General features: G+C 41.2%; 1 protein-coding gene across 1 annotated transcript in view; it reads left to right on the forward strand.

The window, feature by feature from the left end:
• The window catches only part of LOC145406872 (cocaine esterase-like), a 51,592-nt gene that overhangs the window by 6,360 nt on the left and 17,863 nt on the right, over nt 1-27,369 (forward strand). Inside the window, exons 3-8 of the mRNA XM_080277987.1 lie at nt 286-435; nt 1,819-1,966; nt 8,948-9,003; nt 13,635-13,764; nt 21,325-21,536; nt 24,891-25,041. Coding sequence (XP_080134113.1) covers nt 286-435; nt 1,819-1,966; nt 8,948-9,003; nt 13,635-13,764; nt 21,325-21,536; nt 24,891-25,041 — 847 coding nt within the window. The remainder of the gene's footprint in view (nt 1-285; nt 436-1,818; nt 1,967-8,947; nt 9,004-13,634; nt 13,765-21,324; nt 21,537-24,890; nt 25,042-27,369) is intronic.

Here is a 27,369-nt window from a genome sequence, read left to right on the forward strand (position 1 = left end):
AAAGGTAAAGTCTTTCCAAAAAGGGTAGAAGAAGGCGAGAATAATGACGGATGACAGAGGATTGTGTGGTAACCCAACCTAATTTCACTCAGACCTAATGTAACCCAACCCAACCCAACCTAACCTAATGTAACCTAACCCAACCCAACCTTCCCTAATGTAACCTAATTCAACCCAACCTAACCTAATGTAATCTAATCCAACCCAGCTTATAACAATGCAACTCAGCCTAACCTAATGCAAGCCACCTTTACCCGAGCTGAGCCAAACTCCTCACTCACACAGGACCCTGAACCGGCGGAGGCATGGACGGGGGTGAGGGAGGCCTTCCAGCCGTCCATGTGTCCACAACTGAACTTCGAGGCGATGATGAAGGGTGAGGTGGTGGTCAATGGCGAAGAGGATTGTCTGTATCTGCACGTGTATACTCCAAAGGTATGGCATGGGAGGCAGGGGGATGAGGGTAGTGTATTGGTAAAAGAAGGAAGGACAGAGGCTGAGGGGTTATTGTGGAGGATTGGAGAATGTTTGGAATAAATGCCTGTCTACAGCATGAAGGGTAGGTAGGGCAGAAAATAAGGCTGTTCTAGTATTCTTCTAGAATTTACATCCAGGCTCCTCTAAAACAGGGGTTCCCAATAGGGGAGAATCCCCCCATGGAGGTAAAGTAGGACATTCTACGGAGAATATAAACAAAATGGCCAAAGTAATCTCTCTGATGTGCTGCTCGTCACAGACGATGTATTTTATGATCAAATTCTTTTTTGCTTTTTTTATTTATTTTAAAACAGCTAAGTCAGAATTTTGGTCTTCATTTATCATGATACATAAAAATACAAAACATCTAAAATGTTCCCCAAATTCTACAGTGTAGAGTTATTTAAATAACCTCACAAAGGGAGGAATTACCAGCTTTGGGTGCTGGGGGAGGGGAATCCTCAAAGTTTTTCCAGCAAAGTGGAGAACGACCAGGAAAAGTTTGGGAACCTCAGCTAAAAAATTTACACCAGGTTCCTAATTTTACTTGTAAAAAAAAAAAAAAAAAAAAAAAAAAAAAAAAAAAAAAATCTGTCCAACAATCTTACCAGTAACCAGCCCAAGATTCATATTCTAGGCCTTCGGGTTGCAAGGTAGATACGTTACTGGAGGGCATGGAATTATATGAGGATGGGGAGCTGAGGGTTGACGGGTTTTGTGGAGAGAAGTTTACTTCGGGGTGGGGGGAGTGGAAAACTGTGGGGGGTTTTGTCGTGGGCTGTGATGGGTAATGGACCCGGGTGGAAGGAGGGCTAGAGGGCTGTGCGAGTTTCCAGAAGGCATTGAGAGGTAAGGAAGTTGAGGTTTGTGTGTGGGGGGGAGGGGTATTGGAGGGTTGGGTACTGGTGATAGAGGTGGAGAAAAGGGTTATGATATACTGGTAATGGGTAGTGAAGGGTCCTGGTAGGGGTAGAGGAGGGTACGGTGCTGATAAGGTGTTAGTGCAGGGTACGGTACTGGTAGTAGTGGTGCAAGATAGGTAGTGGTGTCATGCTCTACTGTTGTTGATGTTGCTATAAGCTGAGCTGACCAATGTCCACAGAACATGGTTGTAAAACACCCACTGGTGAAGGCATGCCATGATGAACTATACAGTCCTCTGACCAACTGTAGTGGTCGATCTTGTTCTGATGACAGCAACGCAGGCGACAAGTCGACTACCATGATTATACCTTGGTCGGCCTGTAATAAATCGTTCTTAAAAATCTCTGCATAGTATGGAAGAAAATCTCAGTCTTTACAATTGTAAACAGAACCAAAAGGTTTTCTGGTGTTCTGCAGGTGGATGGTTCTGATCTGCCTGTGATGGTGTTCATACATGGTGGTGGGTACTACCTCGGCTACCCTGATATGGTGGGCGGGTCACCATTGCCTTTGATGAAACGCGATGTCGTGTTGGTGGTGATGCAGTATCGTCTCGGCACTCTAGGTCAGTATAAAGTCTAAAATATCCTGTGAACTGTAGGTCAACAAATGCTATCATTTATTATTTCTTCATTTTCTTCTAATTTGTTTCTGCATTTTCTTTCAGTTTCTGCCTATCCTTATTCTGGTTCTTTATTATTTCTCTCTCTCTCTCTCACACACACACACACACACACACACACATCAAAGGAAATCTGTAGTAAAGACATAGAGGAACACAAAAGGTTAGGGAAATACGAGAAAAGGAAGTCAAGACCTCTAAAGGTAACTTTCCAGAGTGTAAACACCGTGGAGGAGATACTAAAAAATGCAAAGAATCTTATGGAAAAAGAGGAGTTCAAAAATGTATGGATAAAAAGATGCCTAACACAAGAGGAACTGGAATTGCTGAAAGAGAAGAGGAAGGAAGCAAAAACAAAAAATGAGGGAAGATCAGAAGAAGAGAAGAACATATTTTTTTTTTTTTACAAAGTAATAGGATTGCAGGTACGAAAGTGGTACATAAACAGGAGGGAATAAAAAGGAGGAAGGTAGTAGAACCATGTCATGACAAGTATATAAACAAGATGATTAAGTTGATGTACTCCAATGTGGATGGAATGGTAACTAAATTATTAGAGGTGAATGATTGTCAGAGAAAATGAACCACATATAATATGCCTAACTGAAACAAAATTAACACCAAGGATATCAAATGACATACTAAACTCAGAGGAATATAATATATGGAGAAGAGACAGAAACGTAAAAAAAGGAGGAGGAATTATAATATTAACTAAGAAAAATCTAAAAGTCAATGAAATAAAACTAGATATACCCTCACAAGTAGAACTGATTGCTGTATATATCAACACATCTGAAGGGAAAGGAATTGTAGCCAATTTGTACATGCCACCCAGATCAAACACATGGGAAAGAGACGAATATGAGGACCTGGCAGAGAGTACAATTCAGAGTTTAAGAGCATTACTACATAAAATGGAAGAGAAATCGGAAAGAATTATACTAACTGGAGATTTTAATACAAATATAAATTGGAATACTCTAGATATAATAAGCCAAGAAAGCTGTTGGGACCAAAAGCTCCTGGATCTCGTGCAAGAGTTTTTGCTAACGCAACATATGAGGGAAACCACCAGAAAAAGAGGACTCTATGTACCTTCAATGCTAGATGTATTTACTAGGCAAGAAAATGATACTGACAGTTTAATATATCACCCTCCACTCGGCAAAAGCGACCATGCAGTACTAAATTGCAACTGCAGGATAGCATATGACATAGTTAACAGCAATGAAAGTTACAAAAAGAGCCTAAACTATAAAAAGGGAAATTATCATGACTTAAAAGAAGCATTTCTTAGATGCTGATTGGGAAAATGAGCTTAGAGGACAAGATTTAAATGCTGTATATCCCATAGCACAAAGAAGCAGATAAGAAAATACAGAAATGGTTCAATACAGAATGTAAAAAATCAAAAGAAAAAAGAGATTTGTTGTGGAATACAGAAGACACAATAGTGAAAAGGCATATAATAATTACAAACAGGCAAGAAACGATTATACAAGAATAAGGAGGGAAGCCCAGAAACAGTTTGAGGAGGATATCATAAATAAAAGTAGTGATCAACCAAAGCTATTTTACAGCTACATCAGAAGCAAAACCAAAGTAAAAGATATAATACAATCCATTACGGACGAGGGGATCACCTATACACAAGAGAAAGATATTTGTGAAGTACTAAATAAGAATTTCCAATCAGTTTTTACAGAAGAAAAAAATTTTGAGAGGGACTATGTGGAACATGCATGCCCACACATACTATCAGATATACAAATATCAGAAAAAGTAATACAGGAGGAGTTAAGTAAATTAGACAAAGGAAAAGCAAATGGTCCTGATGAAATTTCATGTTGGGTGCTACGAGAATGTGCAAGGGAGTTAAGTAAACAATTATTTTTAATTTTCAAGAAATCCTTGAGTCAGGGTAAACTACCTGATATTTGGAAGAAAGCAAATATTGTCCCCTTATTCAAGAAAGGGAATAGACAAAATCCACTCAACTACCGACCAGTATCACTGACCAGTGTTGTAAGCAAGGTATTAGAAAAGCTTATAAGAAAAGCTTGGGTAAATCATCTAGAAGAACACAATATGATAACAGAAAGACAGTTTGGTTTCAGAAAAGGAAAATCATGTGTTACTAATCTGTTGAGCTACTATGACAGAGTAACAGACACAATACAGGAAAGAGAAGGATGGGTGGACAGTATCTATTTAGATTTCAAGAAAGCATTTGACACAGTACCACACCAAAGACTTTTATGGAAACTGCACCATCAAGGAGGAATTCGAGGCAAACTGTTTTGTTGGATGAAAGATTTTCTCAAAAAAAAAAAATAGAAATGAGAACAGTACTAAGGGGAAACTACTCATCATGGAAAGAAGTGACTAGTGGAGTACCACAGGGTTCAGTGCTGGCACCAATCGTGTTTTTAGTGTATATAAATGATATAGACAGTAACACTGGAAATGAAAGCTATCTAAATATGTTTGCAGATGATGCAAAAATACAAAGGAGAATTACTAACACAGACTCCTGTAAAGAGCTACAAGAAGAATTAAATATACTTCATGAATGGAGTAATACATGGCAAATGGAATTCAATGTGGACAAGTGTCATGTAATCAAGTTTGGTAAAAGTGGAAAAAGACCTGATTGGGATTATACGTTAGGAAATAAAACCCTACACACATCAGAAAGAGAGAAGGACCTAGGAGTGATTATCAATAACAGACTATCTCCGGCTGACCACATCAGTGAGAAGGTACGGAACATGTATACACTGCTTGCAAATATGAGAATAGCATTCACATACATAAATGAAGAGCTGCTAAGAAGGATAATAACATCATTCATCAGACCAACCCTGGAGTATGCATCAGTAGTCTGGAGTCCTCATCTCAAAAAACACATAGACAAGATTGAAAAAGTTCAAAGGGCCGCTACAAGATGGGTACCAAGCTTAAGGGATCTAAGCTACGAAGAAAGACTAAATAAACTGAATCTACCAACACTACAGGAGAGAAGGAAAAGAGATGACATGATAATGCTATGTTCACCACCACCTTTGGCTCTCCTCTCCTTTCACGGATCCACCTGGTGAACAAGCCTACATCTTTTCTATCCTTAATGACCTAGAGCAGCTTGTACAGCACCCTACCTGTATCCCTGACCGCCTTGGAGAGAGCTCCAACATACTTGACCTCTTCCTCACAACTAATCCTTCTGCTTACTCTGTTAATCTTTTCTCTCCGTTGGGCTCCTCCGATCACAATCTTATTACCTTAACCTGTCCCATCACTCCGGTACGGCCTGTGGACCCTCCAGTGAAACGTCGTCTGTGGCATTTTGGAGCCGCGGACTGGGAGGCCCTCAGGCAGTACTTCTTTGATTTTCCCTGGAATGATTATTGCTTCCATGGCCGTGAGCCATCTGAGTGTGCCTTGCGCATTACGGAGGTTATTCTCTCGGGCATGGGAGCATACATTCCTTTCTCGTATCCTTTGACTAATGCAAGAAAGCCTTGGTTTAATCACGCTTGTTCTAATGCTGTCCGCAACAAGGAGAGGGCCTACAAAAGGTACCGGAGCCAACCCACCCCTGTATCACATCATCTTTACGTTTCTGCCCGGAATCGTGCTAAGTCTGTTCTTCGCTCTACTAAAAATAATTTCATCCATACTAAATGCTCTCAACTCTCCGACTCGAATTCTTCCCGCTCCTTCTGGCATCTTGCCAAAAATCTTTCTAACAACTTTACCTCATCATCCTTCCCTCCTCTTTTCTACTCTGATGGTTCTGTAGCTATTTCTTCTACTGATAAAGCAGATCTCTTCGCACAGACTTTCTCCTCCAATTCTACCTTAGACGATTCCGGTGCTGTTCCTCCATCACTTCCCCCTCTGACTTCCTCATGGCTGACATTAAAATTTCTTCAGTTGATGTATTTTCTGCCATCACTGGCCTCAGTACTAACAAGGCATATGGGCCTGATGGGGTCCCTCCTGTTGTTCTCAAGAACTGTGCTTCTGTGCTTACACCCTGCCTAGGCAAACTCTTTCGCCTTTGTCTGTCAACTTGTACCTTTCCTTCTTGCTGGAAGTTTGCTCTCATTCAGCCAGTCCCAAAGAAGGGTGACCACTCCCAACCCTCCAACTATCGTCCAATTGCTTTAACGTCCTGTATTTCAAAAGTTTTCGAGTCAATTCTTAATAGAAAAATTTTAAGGCATCTTTCCTATCACAACCTTCTTTCCGATCGTCAGTATGGGTTCCGTCAGGGACGCCCCACTGGCGATCTTCTCACCTACCTTTCAGACTCCTGGTCATCCTCCTTTCGGGACTTTGGCGAAAGCTTTGCCATTGCACTTGACATCTCAAAGGCTTTCGATCAAGTCTGGCATAAATCTTTAATTTCCAAACTGCCCTCCTACGGTTTCTATCCTTCTATCTGTGCCTTCATCGCTAGCTTCCTTTCTGGTCGTTCTATAGCCGCTGTTGTAGACGGCCATCGTTCTTCTCCTAGATCTATCAACAGTGGTATTCCTCAGGGCTCTGTCCTATCACCAACTCTCTTCCTTTTATTCATCAATGATCTTCTAAGCTGTACATCTAACCCTATCCACTCATACGCTGACGACTCCACCCTTCACCTTTCCATTCGGTTCCCGCAACGCCCATCTCAACAGTTACTTCAACAAGCAAGGGATGAGGCTGTGGCACACCTAATGTCTGATTTGGCTCGTATCTCTGACTGGGGTAAAAATAATATGGTTGTCTTTAATGCATCTAAGACTCAGTTCTTACACCTATCAACCCGACAAAATCTTCCACAGGTATACCCACTAATGTTTAATAATATTCAGCTTAATCCTGCATCATCCTTGAACATGCTTGGGGTTTCATTTACTCGGGACTTATCTTGGAAAGATCATATTACATCTCTTGTAAAATCTGCTTCCAAGAGATTGGGTGTGCTAAGCCGACTCCGCTCTTTCTTTACCCCTGCACAATTGTTGACTCTATACAGGGGTTTTATCCGCCCCTGTGTGGAGTACAACTCTCATGTGTGGGGAGGCTCCCCACATACAGCTTTTCTCAATAGGGTGGAGTCAAAGGCTTTTCGTCTCATTAACTCTCCTCCTCTTACTGATTCCCTTCAACCTCTGTCTCTTCGCCGCACTGTTGCATCTTTATCTCTTTTCTATCGCTACTTTAATGGTCATTGCTCCTCTGAACTGTCTGCTTGCATTCCTCCACCTCTACGACGGGCGCGTAGCACCCGTCTGGCAGCAAACTCTCATCCTTTTTCTGTCCAACTCTCTAATGCAAGAGTTAACCGTTACTCCCAGTCTTTCATTTATGCAACAGGTCAGCTCTGGAACTGTCTCCCTCTGTCTGTATTTCCTGCTGCCTATGATCTCCAGTCTTTCAAACGCAGTGTGTCCAGGCATCTCAAAATGATCGGATCTTGAATTTGGCTCTATATTGTATTTTGTTTTTCTCTTGGAGGGAACTGTTACTGTGGGCTCATGGCCTTTGGTTCCGTCTTCCTCGCATAAAAAAAAAAAAAAAATGCATATCAGGGTAGGAGAAAATAGACATAAATGATTACTTAACATATGGGGAAGCATCAGCAGGAGGACACTGCAAAAAACTGCATAAGAAGAGAGGTGATAAGGACGTGAGGAAATTCAGTTTCCCAAACAGAGCAACTGATCATTGGAATGCATTACCGAAAGGAAATAGTGTGTGCCAAAACAATTCACAAATTTAAGGATATGTACGATAAATATGGTTTAAGACATGGGACAGTACGAGCTTGACTCATTTCTGTAAAGATACAATTAGGTAAGAACAATTAGGTAAGAACACACACACACTGGTGCTAGCGGTTAATAGGGTAATCTCTGGCAGTGTGTCAGTCACATGTGGAGTATGGCAGGGCTCAGTTTATTATCAATTATATCAGTGATGAAGATGTGAGAATCGGCAGATTTGCAAAAACTGCAAACGACACAAAGTTAGATGGCAATGCCTCGTTGCTCGAGATTACAGAAGTACTGGCATACCCCGGTTTAACGATCTAATTGGTTAGATAAAACCCCATCGTTAGGCGGGGTATCATATATCGAGGTACTTTTAACATGTATTTCAATGTGGACTGTTTACTAGCCCTGGGTTTCCCCCCAAACCAAGTCCAAAACTCACCCAGATGAGCCGAAAAACAGGTTTAAAGACAATCAAAATGGCCTAACAGCTTTCAAGGAAGCTAACTTAAGCCTAACACCTGTAAATAACTCACCTAAACCAACAAATATAATCTGAATATCGTCAAATATAAGTCTGGAAAAAATCAAGCTTAGTAAACTGTACCCCAAAATGACAGTGTTCACCCCACCTGTGGCTAAAACACATTAATTGAAGTCTAAAAGCAGTTTATAAATCTACCTAAACACACAATTTTAGTCTAAAATATCATCAAAATCAGTAAGAAAAATCAAAACCCATCATTAAACCGGGGTTTGGCCATCGTTAGGAGGGGTATGGTGCAATTTCTACCCCCATCGGGGTATCGCATCCAGGGGTATCGTATATCGAGGTATTACTGTACTACATAGTAACTTCTAAGATAGTGGAGTGGTCAAAACAGTGGCAAATGCTGTTCAACCTGGGGAATGCAGTGTGATGTACACAACGGTCCAATAAATCCGAAAGCCAACTACAGTTTCTTGGAAAGTGCAATTAGTAGAACTGGCTTGGAAAAATGACCTAGGTGTTTTAATCAGCAATAACCTCTAGTTCTCCAAGCACTGCAATGAGAGAGAGAGAGAGAGAGAGAGAGAGAGAGAGAGAGAGAGAGAGAGAGAGAGAGAGAGAGAGTGTTGAGCACCATAAACCTAATACCATAATTTTCCTACACAGGGTTTCTATCCACGGAAGATGACGTCCTGCCAGGCAACCTGGGACTCAAGGACCAGGTACAGTATTCATCACCTTCCTTGCCCTTAACCTGTTTAGTTTGCTGACGTACTTTTTTTATTAGGCCGAAAGGTGCCAGGCATGTGACAGCAAAGCCTGCGTATATTGTCTTTGTTATTTTTTTAATTTATTTATTTCTTAAATAACAAGAGAGGAAGGAAAATCAAATGAATAAAAAAAATCCATACACCAGATTACTGCCATCCTCCATTCATAAAATATCTGTAACAGTTGGACTAGAACAGCCGTAGGTTGAAGTTTGTGGGGAAACAACTCCGGGGAAGGGAGTTCCAGAGAGATGAAATTCAGGGAATAAAAGAATTCTGATAGGTAGAAGTTCTGTAGCATGGCTGTGTGACTTTCCAATCATGAGCTCTACCAGATGATCGTCTAGCACGAGAAAAGGCATGGAGAGGTGGCACAATGGACGCAACTTTGTCTGAGCATTTGCCATAAATAGCGAGGGAGGCAACATTACTTCTTATTTGTAGGGAAGGTAGTTTATATATAATAGCAGGGTTATTAATAATTTCAGCAGCTTTGTTATGAATTTTATTAAGTTAATTTAGTGCAACCTCTCCACATCCATTCGACAAGGGCGAGCAATATCCAAGCTGAGAGCGCACATGACTCTTATAAATTATAGCTAACTGCTCGTCAGTGAAGAAGTTACAGAATCTGTACAATAATCCAAGTTTCTTTGAGGCAGCTTTAGCAAGTGATCTGGCATGAGAGATCCAGCTGAGGGCATTGTTAAGTGAGACACCGAGAATTTCAATACTTTTGGAGATAGGATTATTAGTAGCACTGAACGTAATATACGAATCTGGCAATATCTGTCTATTAGTAAATGGTATATATTTGGTTTTACTAGCATTAAATGCGACAAGGTAGTTTTGTCCCCATTCACTGATCTTAGATAAGTCTTGATTTATGAAGATGGCTGTACTGAGCTGAGAGTTAGATATTAAACTTTGTAAATGGGTGTCTCAATGTGAATGAACTGTGAAGTGTTGAGTCATCTGCATATGTGTGGATGGGATTCTGGGTGATAGATATGAGATCATTAATATGAACCAGGAACAGGGTTGGCACCAGAACTGATCCCTGCAGCACGCCGGTGTTAACTGAGTGGAAATTGGAATATACTTTTACTCTTATTTTTCTGTTGCTGGGATATGAGGAAAGCAGAGGAACAAAAGACGTTAGTCCATAGCATGGGAATTTGGACAGCAGGGAACGATGCCACACTCTGTCTAAAACTTTAGAAATATCAAGGGCTACTGCATGAGTTTCTCCATGTTAGTCAATTGACTGATGGATGGTACAAGTCACGAGACTGAGTATGTCAATGGTGGATCTTTCGTGGTGAAAACCATATTGACTATCATTAATTAAGTTGTTGGATTCAAGATGTTTAACTATGTGCTTATTAAAATTTCAAATACTTTACCAAGACAAGATGTGGCAGCTATTGGTCTGTGATCAGAAGGGTCAGAGGAACTTCCTCTCTTTGGAATTGGGTGGATACTGGCTTCTTTTCATGAGTTAAGGATTGTAGAAGTACGTATGCATAGTCTGAATAAATTAGTTAGAACAGAGGCAGGTTCAGGGGAACACTTTATCATAACAATTGGAGAAATATCTGAATAAACCTTCACTGCATTCAGTCCATTTTTCCTACAGCACCCACTTTCATGGGACAGACTCTTTGTTCCTCCCCTCCCACTCCCCCAACACAGTTTCCGCTCATCCCAACCACTTCTTTGTACCTCATGCCCATTTCTCTGCCCTTTCTGATAATTTCATTCTTGGAGAGTATTTTGACATAAAACTTTACCACACTCAAACAACTGATTCTACAACACTCATTTTCACAGTCTGCCTTTCTGCCCCACCTTTCTATAACCTCTGTTGTAGACGGCCATCGTTCTTCTCCTAGAGCTATCAACGGTGGTGTTCCTCAAGGCTCTGTCCTAACACCAACTCTTCCTCTTGTTCATCAATTACCTTCTAAGCTATACATCTAACCCTATCCACTTGTATGCTAATGACTCCACCCTTCACCTTTCCATTTGCTTCCCGCAACGTCCATCTCAGCAGTTACATCAACAAACAAGGGATGAGGCTAAGGCACACCTAATGTCTGACTTGGCTCGTATCTCTGACTGGGGTAAAAATAATCTTGTTTTTAATGCATCAAAGACTCAGTTCTTACATCTATCAACCCGACAAAATCTTCCACAGAAGTACCCATTATTGTTTAATAATATTTAGGTTAATTCTGCATCATCCTTGAACATGCTTGGGGTTTCATTCACTCCGGACTTGTCTTGGAAGAATCATATTACATCTCTTGTAAAATTTGCTTCCAAGAGATTCGGTGTGCTACGACAACTCCGTTCCTTCTTTACCCCTCCACAGTTGTTGACTTTATACACGGGTTTTATCCGCCCCTGCTTAGAGTACAACTCTCAAGTGTGGGAAGGCTCCCCACATATAGCTCTTCTCAATAGGGTAGAGTCAAAGGCTTTTCGTCTCATTAACTCTCCTCCTCTTACTGGATCCCTTCAACCTCTGTCTCTTCGCCGCACTGCTGCATCTCTATCTCTTTTCTATCGCTGCTTCAATGGTCACTGCTCCTCTGAACTGTCTGCTTGCATCCCTTCTCCTCTACAACGGGTGTGTAGCACCCATCTAGCAACAAACTCTCATCCCTTTTCTGTCCAACTCTCTAATGCAAGAGTGTTAACCGTTAATCGAGTCCTTCATGTATGCAACAGGTCAACTCTGGAACTGTCTCCCTCTGTCTGTATTTGTTGCTTGCTATGATCTCCAGTCTTTCCAACGCAGTGTTTCCAGGCATCTCGAAATGATCGGATCTGGCTCTCTCTTGTACTTTGTCTTTCTCTTGGAAGGAACAGTATTGCGGGCTGGTGGCCTTTGGTTCCTTCTTCCTAGCATTAAAAAAAAAAAAAAAAAAAAAAAGCTCCACCGCCCATCTCATTCCCAGTCCGTCCCACCCATTCATTAGCTCACCACATCCATTTTAACTTCCTGTTCCTTTGATGATTTGATGGCGCGACGCAGGTCACATGTTGGACGTACGGATTTTTTTTTCTTGCTACGTCCAGCCGATTTTATTCACTACAAGGAAGATTTCTTGTGAAGGGGCTAACGAAGGCTATATCGACACTAATTCTTTGGAAAATCTCCTCTCAGCTGAAGAGAATCATTTGAATTAAATAAAATAAAATCTGTCGTTGGATTCAAGGGGTTAAACTAGACATTTTAATCTGCTTGTTTAAACTTTCACCTTCATTCCCACTGCAACCGAACGCTACACAACCGAAAGTGATGACTGAGATAAATATGTACGACATATATTGAAACACCCACACTTGTAGACTGGAGAATCTATTTTTACCAAACAGTTTCGGTGGAAACTGCCACCATCTTCACTGACCACTGAAGATGGTGGCAGTGTTCACCGAAACTATTTTTGTAAAAATAGCTTCCCCAGTCTACAAGTGTGGGTGTTTCATTATCCATCTGATTATCACGCCAGAGGGATTCATCCAGCCAATATGTATGACGTACTCTAAAATATTCACAAACTCTCTTGGCCGAAGTTGGCCATTAGTTTGCTTGTTTATATTACCCTATTTACTCATACCCCTACTAAGTACTGCCGAACAAAGCAATGTTTATGAAGGTAAATATGATGCTACTTTTCTTGGGCATTTGTCTGATTGTACACACCTGAATCTACACTCAAGCTACCGAGCACTGAAAAACCAAAAACAATTAGCAATAAACTGTTCATCTTGACAACGTCTTTAATATTTTATTACCTCCGCCAACAAAGTTGGGTGGAGGTTATGTGATCACCCGTGTCTGTCCACAAAATCTCAAAAGTTACAGACGAATTTCTGTTTTTCTGGAGAAGTAGCCTATTGGCCATAAAAAAGTTGTTTAGATTTTGAGGCGGATCCGGATCCAGATGCGGATCAAGTTTTTCTTTGATGTTGTTGTTAACTTTGCGAGATACGGCAATTTTGCAGAATTTTAAAATGTCTTACAAACTAATGTTCAGAAAAGTATGTAAATAAATGTTTTCCTTTATTCACGGGTACACTGTAGTTATTTCCACGATCATCATTGATGATTTTTGTCTGATGAAAAAGTGAGTAATGTTTTTTGGTCATGGCTTAGCCTGAAAACTACAGCCTGGTTTTTATGTGTTTACACTTTTGGTGACAATGGCACTGGCGAAGCCATGTGCTCTCTGAGTGCATTCTAGTTCTTACTATGTTCAAACAGTCTGATTCTGCTTAGGCTAGATTTCTTGAACTAGAAGGGTTAAATACAGACTTAATTAACCTTATCGCTCATAGATATTCTTCTTTACTTAAATAATGTGGTGGTATCATGATAAAAAAGTAAACAGAAATAATCGTAGTCAAGCGTTAAAAAAATATTGGCATTTTAAAACCAAACACTGCACAACCAAAACCGAGTTCATATTAAACTGAAAAATACATGGCCAAAGAAAACTGTTTCCAATATTTCAGTCCTGATGAGATTAGGTTATCGCAAAATCCAAGATACTGATGAACTACTCACACAGACGGAGGCGCTCCAGTGGGTGCAGGCAAACATAAGGAGCTTCGGGGGTGACCCGGGGAAGGTGACCATCTTCGGAGAGAGTGCTGGAAGCGGCTCGGTGCATCTACAGATACTCACTCCAACAGCCGAAGGTTAGGCATTCCTCATGGGGCCCCATTACCTGTGAAGATGATGATGATGATAATAATAATAATAATAGTAATTATTATTATTATTATTATTACTACTACTACTACTACTATTATTATTATTACTATTATTGTTGTTATTATTATCATCATTATTTTTTTTTAATTATTATTATTATTATTTTTATTATTATTATATTATTGTTACTAGTACTATCATTATTAATGTTCATTTTCTTTATCATCCATCACCATAATCCATGAACATCTTAATCCATACCAAAAGATAGAGTCGTCTCATCCCATCATCATCTTCGCCATTTTGATCATCTAGTTCATCATGGTCGCATTTTTAAGCAAGAGAAAAAGGACAGTACTGCGCCTGAGGCTGTATGAGGTCCACTATAGGATTAGCCCTCCTGTGTGAGACAAATACGAATACGTTGGTCAGCTACAAATCCACAAGGACATCTGTAGTGCAAGCCGTAAACACGAGTGTTGCAACGGCAATGTTTTCGTGTCAGTCTGGATATGTTGTGGGTATGAAACTACAGAGTGCGAACATACAATAGCATCTGCAAAGGCATACTACCAGCACTCATTTCAAAGCCAAAGGTGGATGTTGTGTATATATACGCAACGATTCATCTTGCTCTCGTGTTCCTGAACTTGATTCTTCTAATTCTCTTCTCTCTGGCTTCGGCTTTCTTGTCATTCTCTGACTAAATATATCTGCTCTGTTTACTTATCCCCTAATTCTACAGTACTATCAAAAATTCTTCGACGATCTTACTTCTACAATGGAACACATTCTATCCATTTCTCCTTTCTCCGAAACCTCAATTCTAGGAGATTTCAATGTTCATCACCACCTTTGGCTCTCCTCTCTTTTCACTGATCCACAAGTGAACAAGCCTACATCTTTTCTATCCTTCATGACCTAGAGCAGCTTGAACGGCACCCTGTCTGTATCCCTGACCCTTTGGAGAGAGCTCCAACATACTTGACATCTTCCTTACAACTAATCGTTCTGCTTACACTGTTAATCTTTCCTCTCCATTGGGCTCCTCCGATCACAACCTTGTTACCTTAACCTGACCTATCGCTTCGGTACGACCTGTGAACCCTCCAAAGAAACGCCGTCTGTGGCACTTTGGAGCTGCAGATTGAGAGGCCCTCAGACAGTACGTCTTTGATTTTCCATGGAATGATTATTGCTTCCATGGCCGGGAGCCATCTGAGTGTGCCTTGCGCATTATGGAGGTTATTCTCTCAGGCAGGGAAGCATACATACCTTCCTCATATCCTCTGACTAATGCAAGAAAGCCTTGGTTTAATCGCACTTGTTCTAATGCTGTCCGCAACAAGGAGAGGCCCTATAAATGGTACCGAAGCCAACCCACCCCTGAATCACATCTTGTTTATGTTTCTGCCCGGAATCGTGCTAAGTTTGTTCTTCGCACTGCTAAAAATAATTTCATCCGTACTAAGTGCTCTCAACTCTCCAGCTTGAATTCTTCCCGCTCCTTCTGGCACCTTGCCAAAAACCTTTCTAACAACTTCACCTTATCACCCTTCCCTCCTCTTTTCTATTCTAATGGCTCTGTAGCTATTTCTTCTACTGATAAAGCAGATCTCTTCGCTCAGACTTTCTTCTCCAATTCCACCTTAGACGATTCCGGTGCTGTTCCTCCATCACTTCCCCCCTCAGACTTCCTCATGGCTGACATTAAAATTTCTTTGGCTGGTGTATATTCTGCCATCACTGGCCTCAATACTAACAAGGCATATGGGCCTGATGGAGTCCCTCCTGTTGTCCTCAAGAACTGTGCTTCAGTGCTTACACCCTGCCTAGCAAAACTCTTTCACCTTTGTCTTTTTACTTGTACCTTTCCTTCTTGCTGGAAGTTTGCTCTCATTCAGCCAGTCCCAAAGAAGGGTGACCGTTCCCAACCCTCTAACTATCGTCCAATTTGCTTTAACATCATGTGTTTCAAAAGTTTTGAGTTAATTCTTAACAGAAAAATTTTATTTTATTATTTCTGATCGTCAGTATGGGTTCAATCAGGGATGCTCCACTGGCGATATCCTCACCTACCTTTCAGACTCCTGGTCATCCTCTTTTCAGGACTTTGGCAAAAGCTTTGCCATTGCACTTGATATCAAAAGCTTTCAATCGAGTCTGGCATAAATCTTTAGTTTCCAAACTGCACTCTTACGGTTTCTATCCTTCTATCTGTGCCTTCATCTACAGCTTCCCCTCTGGTCGTTCTGTAGCTGCAGTCGTAGACGGCCATCGTTCTTCTCCTAGATCTATCAACAGTGGTGTTCCTTAGGGCTCTGTCCTATCACCAACTCTTTTCCTTTTATTCATCAGTGACCTAAGCTGTACATCTAACTCTATCCACTCATACGCTGATGATTCTACCCTTCACCTCTCTATTCGGTTCCCGCAACGTCCATCTCAGCAGTTACTTCAACAAACAAGGGATGAGGCTATGGCACACCTAATATTTGACTTGGCTCGTATCTCTGACTGGGGTAGAAATAATCTTGTTGTTTTTAATGCATCAAAAACTCAGTTTTTACACCTATCAACCCGACACAATCTTCCACGGGAGTACCCTCTAAGGTTTAATAATATCCAGCTCAATCCTGCATCATCCTTGAACAAGCTTGGGGTTTCATTCACTCGGGACTTATCTTGGAAAAATCATATTGCATCTCTTGTAAAAACTGCTTCGAAGAGATTAGGTGTGCTAAGCCGACTCCGCACCTTCTTTATCCCTGCACAGTTGTTGACTTTATACACGGGTTTTATTCGCCCCTGTTTAGAGTACAACTCTCATGTATGGGGAGGCTTCCCACATACAGCTCTTCTCAATAGGATGGAGTCAAAGGCTTTTCGTCTCATCAACTTTCCTCCTCTTACTGACTCCCTTCAACATCTGTCTCTTTATCTCTTTTCTATCGTTACTTCAATGGTCACTGCTCCTCTGAATTATTTACTTGCATCCCTCCACCTCTACGACGTGTGCGTAGCACCCGTCTAGCAATAAACTCTCGTCCCTTTACTGTGCAGCTCTCTAATGCAAGAGTTAACTGTTACTCCCACTCTTTCATTTATGCAACAGGTCAACTCTGGAACTGTCTCCCTCTGTCTGTATTTCCTACTTCCAATGATCTCCAGTCTTTCAAACGCAGTGTGTCCAGGCATCTCAAAATGAACGGATCTTGAATTTGGCTCTCTTTTGTATTGTTTTTGCTTTTCTTGGAAGGAACGGTTTGCGGGCTCCTGGCCTTTGGTTCCTTCTTTCTTGCATAAAAAGAGACTATCTTTAAATATTCATCACAGCTAGACTCACCCCCCCAAACTCAAGGAACATTGATCAAGAGGTGATCAAACCACTGAGCCACTATATCTCTAAAGGGAATGCCAAACACCCAAACTTTGTCACCTGTAGAACAATTTTAGATGAGATATAGTCACCCTACACTTCGTCATACAGTGCAATTGGTGATAATCATCAGGAGCAAAATCCTTTTTTCCTTTAGTATGTGCTCTATTATTTTAAAAAAATGTCGTGTTTCGAAATTTCATTCCCCTTAACGTTTTTTTTTTTTTTTTTTAATACTACCAAAACTATCCTTTTCAGGGAATGTTATGAAAGTATTAAAGTCAGTGTTCCCTACCCACCTCCACTGCTACATGACCAACGACTACCATGCTATTCCAGGAATGTTTCAGCAAACCATTATGCATCTCCCAGGAAACAAACGTAACTTCTTTGTTAAACTGGGGTTATGCATATCCCTGCTCCCTTCACCGGTTCACTGACGGTCCGTGACGGACTTCCATGCTGTTCTGGGACTTTCTACACGAGTTACCACATCAGAGCGATCGCTCTGTTAAAAGGGTAACTGATACAAATCATTACCATCTAAACTAGGCCACAACTATGAACGAACACAGCGTGGATAAGAGTATTATGTTAAGCTTACTGCGAAACAATAGTGTGAGTCCACCTGTCAGCTGTATCCCACAAAGGGATGGACTAAATAATGAAAGTAACACTGCACTGTACCCTTGTTGTGGCCCCAGGCTCATCTGAATGTGAAATCAGGTGAACTGCAGGCTAAAGCAGTCCTCCATTCATCTTTAGGGAGATACGGGATGAGGAGACATACATTTGTAAGACCAGGTAGTGGAACCATTCAGTTCTGTTGACCCCACCATTTAAAGGTCTCCCTTCCCAACACCACAATGCACCTTTAAATTATATTTACAAAAATATTTACGGTGTGATAAAATCAATCAAGGGAAAACAATTATCATACCATGGTTGTTACATAACTGGAAAACAGCTAATATTGACTGGTTGCTCCCAAGACCTTCAGACAGGACCATGCACCTTGCTACCCATAAAGGGGCTGCAGAACTGATGTAATACATGTCCCTATCATGACATCAGACAGAATGACTTCGTGGCTGTGTCGATGATACAAGAGAGAGTATAGGAAGGGGTCTATTCAACAGTCCACAGAAGAAAGTGAGGTGAAGGTTCAGGTAACACCACTACCCACACGCTGTGTATGTGTAGTGTTTCGGTTGCCAACCAAAATTTGTAATACTGATATATTTTGACATGGGCTACTGCAGTACAGCTATAATTGCACGGCTTATTAAACTCTCCAAATCGGGGATTTTCCATCTTTAGTGATCCAGAGATTGGGATATTTTGATGAAAAACATTCTTTCAAAAAATCACATCTGTCCTTATGGAATGGTAGAATACTTCACATGGAATAAGAAAATGCAACTTACCACAGAAAAGCATTTTCCTGGGGCTATGGGCACATTTAACAATTCCATTATCTAGGGGGGGTGGTGGTACTGTCAAAGACGAGGAAGAGTGGCCATGTGCAGTTTGTCACAAGGGCGTGGGAAATAGTTCCATCTTGTGCAGTGTTTGTGATAAAAGGGTGCACAAAAGATGTAGTGGTATCAGAGGTAGACTGTGAGATAATGCTGATTTTATGTGTGCTGCGTGTTGGGGACAGCAGGTGGAGATTGTCAGGCGTGAAAGGATTGAACTTGCTGGTGAGCCTCTGGCGTGTGTGGAAGAGTTTTGTTATTTGGGAGACATGTTATGCGCTGGAGATGGGGCAGGAGCTAGCTCTGTGGCTAGGGTGAAAAGTGTTTGGAAGAAGTTCAGGGAGCTGTTGCCTCCCCTGACACTGAGAGGACTCTATGTGCTAAGGGGTGTTTGTATGCAGCATGTGTTAGAAGTGTGATGCTGTATGGTAGTGCGACCTGGGGAGTAAAGGAAGAGGATATTCGCAGGCTCAGACTTACAGAAATGACAATGATTACGTGGATGTGCAGTGCGTCCCTGCGTGCAAGGCCTTGGGGGGCTGAGTTTACGATGAAAGAGTCGAGAGGTAGGATGGGACTGCAGTGTATTGGTGTTATGATGAGGAAAGGTAAATTGAGATGGTTTGGGTATGTGGAGAGGATGGGGGATGATAATTGGGTGCGGAAGGTGAGAAGTGTTAATATTAGGGGTGGGGTTGTGAGGAGTAGACCGAGAAAGACATTAAGTGTGACGTCAGAGTTAAGGAACTAAACAGGGAGGCTGCCATAGATCGTGTAGCATGGAGAGCCGCAATCAGATGACCAAGGCCGACTCGTGCAAGCATGCTGGGGCCTTCAAAAACGAAAACGAAAACGATTTGATAGCACTAGGCTAAATATGATTTTTTTTTTTTTTTTTTTTTTTTTTTTTTTTTTCCTATCGACCATTGGGGCAGGACCAGTGCACTGCGGTCATATATATCCAACAGGACTGTGTAATAATAGTGCAATAATCTCCTTAAAAAAACGCAATATTTTCAAATGACACTACAGTAATTCAAGTGAAACGTGTAAATATATTATTGCATAATATTATGCACTGCTTTCACTCATAAAAGCTGCATTTTTATGTCCATAAAATAACCTTGAAAATCAAGTTCAACTACTCAGAATGTTATCACTAAATTCCATAAATAGCTTTATTTCGCCCTGCTGTCATGCACTTCTATCATCCAAAATAAAACACAGTGAAGTGAGCAGAGTCAGCAAGAATGTACATACTCACTCTCCAACTGCTTCTTGGTAAATGAGTGAGGCAAGGAAGCACCCTGGGGTAGAGAGAGGAGAGTACTGGCTCTCAAATTATTACGGCCAGACTTCAAGCCATAGCACAAAAGACCGCTGCACAGATACCTCCCCTGCTGCATTGACCCTTCCCACCCAGAAACTACATAGACAGCTTTACTACATACTACTGCTGTTACGAAAAGGTCGCTGAAAGAGTGTATGAATAAATTCCTTCCCACCACGGAAGGTTTAACACTCTTACTACTGCTTTTATTAAAAGGATTTCAAGTGTCAGGACAAACTTGCCTAGCCCTGGGCTCCTACGCCCCTCATGGGATGGCATAGGATTGGATGATGGCTGGATGGATATTGAAAATGTACATGAATAATATCCAGACTCTAACTTCAAATATTAAACCGGCATGTACAGTAAGTACTCGCAAGAGAGGGGAAAAATGCGAGATTAACCATGCTTTCATTGTGTGGGACTATATGTGTGTTTATGCAACACTATGCACTGTTTATTTCAGCTTGGTCAAAAATTATCATCTCTTCATCTTGAAATGTTGATTTATAACAAAATATTAACAACTTATTTTGATGGCAGTCAAGGGAAGTGCCTTGTAAAGGGTATACTTATTTAGCCAGTGTTGTTTTATTCTCTTACTGAACTAATGAAACAAGATGCAACACGAAAACCTCCACCATGCTGTGACAACTATTGGGCAGGAGGGGGAGGGGGAGGGCGGATGGACAGGCCTTCCCAGTTAGACCTTTGGCTCCCTCATATGAAATTTCATTATTACATGCATGCACAGTGCACCAATGGGTCTCCACAGAATCCCCCTCCCTATTTGTGGAGACCTGGCTGCGCCACTGCCACCAAGTTAAAGTGTATGAAGTATAACTACATGGCTTTTCCAGGACTATTCCAGCAATTCATCATGTAGTCAAGTAACACCCTGTGTCCTGAGATGAAAATGCCGAAGCACGTATTCAAACATGCACGTCTAAAAGCAGTGTCCTTTTAATATTACTGTTTGATGTGGCATTTCAGGGCTACTCCAGTGAGCCACCATGCAATTCCATAATACCTTGTACCCTGAGAAAGAAAAAAAAAGTGACCGACTGACACGCTATTACAGGACAATTTCTGATGACTGACTGACCACCATGGTTTTACCAGGACTATTCTAGTGCACCAACATACACTCCCAGAGCCATCATGCAGTCCCATACCTTGTACCCTGAGAAAGAAAGATGAAAAAAGTTACCGACTGACACGATATTACAGGACTATTTCTAATGACTGACCGACCACCATTGTTTTTTTCAGGACTATTCTAGTGCACCAACATATACTCCCAGAATAAGGATGTCCTGTACCACATCTTGCCACATAATTAACCAAACTTTTCCAGGACTATTCCAGCGAGCCATTATGCACTCTGGTAACTCCCTGTGCCCGTGGTCACTGCGTAGCGACCACCGAGTGATGGCGGGGCGGGTGGGGCAAATGTTGGAGTGCCCAGGAGTTGGGACTGAGGCCCAGGTCGTTGACAGTGTTGCTCTCTTCACGTGTTTGCAGGAGGCAACCGTTGAAAAACTTGTGCAGGCCACATCGCCAGGGGAGGTGAGTTCCTGGGGCGACTTTTCTACTAAAATTTAACTTCCTCCAACCGATAATGCATTTTTTTTTTCTTATTTCTTGCTGCTTCCAGACGATCTGATTTCAGGTTTTGGGAGCTCTCTTGTAGGGGATGAGTAATTGAACGCTATATCTAACCTTCCCAGTTCGAGAAATCATTCCTAAGCTGAATAATATCGTATGGAGGTAACATCAACGGAATGAAAATGTCATCAAATTCAGGGGAATAACAACAGCTGTCTTTCGTAATTCACATTTTGAAGTACAAAGAGAACAAGACTTAGGAATTTCTACTCTCTCCTTGTTCATCCTGAAAAACACACTTTACTTCTCCCGTAACTAGATCTGTTTGTGCAAAACGAAGAAGAAGAGAGATGGAAAGATTCTATACTCTTCATGACCTTGCTGCAAAAGCAGATCTGTGTTTGAAGAAGGAATTAACTTCATTAACTGCAAGCTTGTTCGTAAACCTCAGGCCTAAGCCGACCTATGCTCTTGGCTTGGAAGACTAACACTTCCAAAGTAGTTCAGTTTACATATTACACCTTGATGTTTTCTTATAAATCAATTATACTGCTGAAATATGGACATGCAGGGGGTGGTACTCTTGATGTGAATGAAAAGCTGTTGACAGGGAATGACTGAGCTCTCGTTCCACCAGACCCCAGAAATAGTTCCTAACCACCTTTCTTTGTTGACTTCTGTCATTGTTTCAGTAACATGAAAAGCAGGCCAGCATTCTCTCCCATACGTATTCCTTTAACGCTTTCTTTATCCCAGCGTGATTGTTGACCTTGGACAGGGGTTTTATTAACCCCGGTGCACAGTACAGTTCCCAGGTATGGGGGTAGGGGGCACCCCACATACAGCTCTTCTAAACAGGTTGGACTCAAAGGCTTTTCGTCTAATCAGTTCTTCCTCTCACTGGCTCACTTCATCCCTCTCAACGCTGCACTGTTGCATCTATATCTTGTTTCTGTTGTTGGTTCAATGGTCACTGCTCGAAGGGTCTGCTTGCATCTCGCCTCAGTTATGGCTGGCACGTGGCATCTTTCTGGCAGCATATTCTCATCCCTTTTCTCTCTAACTTTCTCATGCATGAGTTAACCAGTATTTTCAGTCATTGCAAGCGAGGTCGAAGGCCTCGCGAGACTCTCGTCAAGTAGTGGCATTTTCTCACATAGGAGTGGCCAAACTCGACCCAGCCCGGCCCGACCGTAACACTTTTGAGAAGCTTATATCTCACCAACCACAGGGCCGATCACTGGTTTGCACCATATGATAGTCCAATTCTATAAGATTTTTTTTACAGGTTTCATCACACCCAGGCAGTGCACGCGGCATGTGCCAAGTACAGCATGTCGAAAATCTTCAAAAGAGGGCCACAGGCCACATTGTTTGTCGTAAAGGCATGAAACTTGGTAGGCAGATAGCCATCAATATACTTTAAGCATATTCGGTGTGTAAAGCGACATTTCAATGATTTCGGGTTTAAATGGCCTCGCTCGTACCTCGCCGACAAAGGCGTTTTACTGGTTTAGGTACAGTACGCAACATGTCAACCCTGAAACCGTCTTCCTCAGTCCGTAATTCCCGCTGCATATGACCCCTAGTCTTTTAAATGTAGTGTGTCCAAGCATCCCCAAATGACGACTTTTATTTATTTATTTATTGTTTATTTTTTTTAGTACAACTTTACAAACCTCTACCCTTTGATTCCTTCTCTGCATAAAGTTGGCATATATACATGAGGACGTTAAGGTATCAATTCCATAAATATACTGCGACGGACAAAGGTGCTGCAAACACCGTGACTGACAAGAAGACTCCCATGAACCACTGGGTATTGGGGCAGTATCACTGGTTTAGTAACTTCCAAGCACCTCTTCCTAAGTCATATAATTTAACGCACTACCCTTTAATCCCCTCCATTTCTAAGTTGTCTTCATCCTATTTTTTTTTTCTTTTTTTTTTTAACCCAAATGAGAGATTATAAACCATCAGATACTCAGGTTTCCCACCAGCATGTAACATAATCTAGCAATAACCAGAGAAAATTATTGTTATCTGAGATAACAATAATAATAGTAACAAAAATAATTGTAGCAGCAGCAGCAGTAGTAGTAATAATAATAATAATAGTAGCAGCAGCAGTAGTAGTAGTAGTAGTAGTAGTAATCATCATCATCATCATCATCATCATCATCTATCTATCTATTGTCAGACGCCATAATCCCGTAAGGGGTGGCCACTTGACTTCGAGTTATTTGTTTTACGGGGAGGGACACTAACCCTCCACCAACCCACTTGCTGACACGTAAGGAGCACATATGGTTTGGCTATATGGTTACTACCCAGCGTTGTAAATGGTGTCTTGGCTTACAGGAAACCATTTGGTTTGTCACTCAATGTAAAGCCACCTGTAAAGGAAAGAAAAGCATAAGAAGTGACAGGAAAGATGGGAGAAATAGGAAGAGAGGAGGGCAGGCACAGAAAAAGAATGAGAAAAGCTAAGGAAGAAGTAGGCAGCACTACATCAAGTGAGTGGATGATGGTCGCCACCACCTACCACTACTACTACTACTACTAATAATAATAATATAATGGCAGTATCTCAAAAGCGCCAGTTTCAAATGAATGCACAAGCTCATGAAACAAGTTTGCACCATTACAATTACGAGAACTTGGATACTCATAAACAATACAAACTTAAGAAATCCTCAGAAATGGCAAGTAAACAGTATAAGCATTAATTACAACACCTCTCTCAAGAGCATAGCTTCTTGAAATGAGAGAGGTTCTGAGCTGCCCCTTTTAAGATACAAGGGAAATTAACTATCTACAGGAAAACTACAATCTGTTATATAAGTTACCCTGCGGGGGCCACAAAAACAAACGACCGATCATATAAAGATGACTAATTAACTGCTCCAGTTTCAGCGAGATAAAATCATCTTCAATTTGCAGTACCAAACACTGGTGCGCCAATGTAAATTTTAACAATTCAGCAAGATACTTTTGTTAGCCCAAAAATAGGACTTTGAAAAGCATAGGATATGTTCTCATGCTGAAGACACTTCATTCCATAACTGTAGTCCCTTCCAGTTCTGGGTTTTACTAACAGGCTTAATGTATCAAGCAAAGTAGCAGCCTTTTTTTTCTGTATGAACCTTTCTATCTGAAACATACTATGGAATCACAGTATAGGATATTACTGGATAGTTTCTTGATGAAAACAAAATGCCTAAAAACCTGAAGCATGTCTGTAAAGGCAGAACTGGGGGGGACTGAACATTACATGTGTGAAAATACTACTTCCGGGCTTTTCCCTTCCCACAGATCTGGAACTTTTTCCCAATCCATATGGTTCCACGTGTGGACGGCCACTTCCTGCCTGCACACCCCGCCCGCCTGATGCGTGAGGGACGCTATAACAAGGTGGACATCATCTCGGGCATATGTGCTCACGAAGGCACAGGCTCTGTTTATGGTATGATCTCTGTGTGTGTGTGTGTGTGTTCTTACCTAATTGTATCTTTACAGAAATGAGTCAAGCTCGTATAGTCCCATACGTGTGTGTGTGTGTGTGTGTGTGTGTGTGTGTGTGTGTGTGTGTGTGTGTGTGTGTGTGTGTGTGTGTGTGTGTGTGTGTGTTTACCTAGTTGTATAGTAGTTGTGATTTACGGGAAAGGAGCTATGTTCGTACTGTCCCGTCTTCATAACTACTAAGGTCCAGCTTGGTTTTGAAATCATGAATATTCTTGGCATTTATCATCTCCTTATCCAGGTTGTTCCATGGTTCACTGGTTCTGTAAGGGAAGCTGTATTTCTTGATGTCTTTCTTGCATGTGATCCTTTTCAACTTTTTTCCGTGACACCTCGTTTATCTTTCATCCTACAAAAACAGGTCCTCCCAATCAACTTCTCCATTTCCTTGGATACTATGTACACATTAATCTAATCTCCCCTTATACTTCTTTTTTCTAGGGTAGGGAGATTTAGTCTCAACAGCCTTTCCTCGTACGGTTAGTCTCTCAAGCCAGGTACCATCTTCGTTGTTGCTCTTTGTATTCTTTCAGTCCTTCTTATATCCTTCTATGTGGTGACCATACCACTGCTGCATATTCCAGCCTCGGGCGAATCAGTGACAGTCAACTTTTTCATCATCTCTTCGTCCAGATAAGTAAACGCAACTCTTATGTTTCTCAAAAGGTTACAGGTATCTCTGGTGATCTTGATTGAGATTTTCTGGCGAAAAGTTGTCTGAAAACCGTACCCCTAAGTCTTTCCCTTCTTTAGTTTTACTAATTCGTTCCCCAGTCTGTATTTTCCTGTTTGTCTCTTTGTACTCTTTCCAAATTCCATTACCTAACACTTCTTCGCATTAAACTGCATCTCCCACCTTTGACTCCAGTCAGATATCAAGGTCCATTTGCAGCTGCTACAGTCTTCTTCTTTTTCTACTTTCCATAACAGCTTAGCGTCATCTGCAAATAGGACTTATATAACTGTGTATTCCTTCCACCATATCATTTACATAAACCAGGAACATGACTGGTGCCAAAACTGGCCTGAGGTACATCACTAACTACTATACACCGCGCCTACTGCTGGTCCTTTAAGACTGCTCTCATCTCCCTATCCTCCAAAAAATCTTTCATCCACATAAGTAAAGCTCCTTTTACACCTCCTATGTTTTAAAGTTTCCACGATAATCTAATGTGTGGTACATTGTGAAACGCCTTCTTTAGGTCAAAAAACAAAAAAACAAAAAATCCATCCTTACCTTTCGTGCGTGCCTTCTATCACTCTTCGTAAAAGCTTAATTGGTCTGTAAAATACATGACCTTCCATTTCTGAAACCCAGTTGACGGTGTTACTGTACAAGTTCCATCGGTCTCGGTCTTTCTCTATGATCTTGCAAATTTTTGCAACAGCACTGGTTGTTCAATGGCTCTTCCTTGTTTCCTCCCTTGTATATGGGGACCACATTTGCTTTTTTCCATTCCCGAGGGATTTCACCTTTTGCTTGTAAGGCCATAATGATGTCACGTATCCTTCCTGTTAGGTCCTTTCTATACTTTTATTATCCAGTTAGACACACCATTTGGTCCCAGTATTTTCCTATAATCTTGTTTTTCCATTAATTTCATAATTTTTTTTATATTTACTTGTATTTCGTCCAGCACGAAGCCCTTAAGTCTATCGATATTTTCACCAAACTCTCTCTTGTAAAAACGGTTTGAAAACAATTGTTCATCACTTCAGTCTGTGCGCCTGGATCCTCGCAATCGACTCCATCTACTTTCAGTCTGTATATTCCTTCCTTGTTTTTTTAATTTTCCGTTTACATATCTGCAAAAGAGCTTTGGTTCATCCTTGCATTTGTCTACTACACTCTTCTCGTAATTTCTTTTTTCTTCTCTTCGAACCCTCATATGTTCATTCTTTCCAGTTTATATTTCTCCCATAGATTGTTTCCTTCTTTTCTTCTCCATCCTCTCCAAGCCTTTTCCCTCTTCATTCTTGCTTCCTCGCATCTCGTGTTAAACCATTCCTTCTCGCTTCTCTCCTTGATCTTCACTTTCGGTACATATCTCTCAACTCCATCCTTGTATATCTGTAAAAACTCATCCCAGTTTTCTTGCGTACCTCTTGCCCTGTTGAAATTTCTCCAGTTTCTTAGCTCGTCGAAATCAGCAACATAATTGGATCATCCATTTCTATAAATCTGATCTTGTAACGTTTCTTTCATCTTTTATTATACATTCTATGAGAATGTGGTCAATTGTAGGCTATATCACTTCGTCAGTATCTT

Source organism: Coenobita brevimanus, chromosome 71, assembly GCF_032717465.1.
Source record: "Coenobita brevimanus isolate Jiangsu-jjx chromosome 71, ASM3271746v2, whole genome shotgun sequence".
Lineage (NCBI taxonomy): Eukaryota > Metazoa > Arthropoda > Malacostraca > Decapoda > Coenobitidae > Coenobita > Coenobita brevimanus.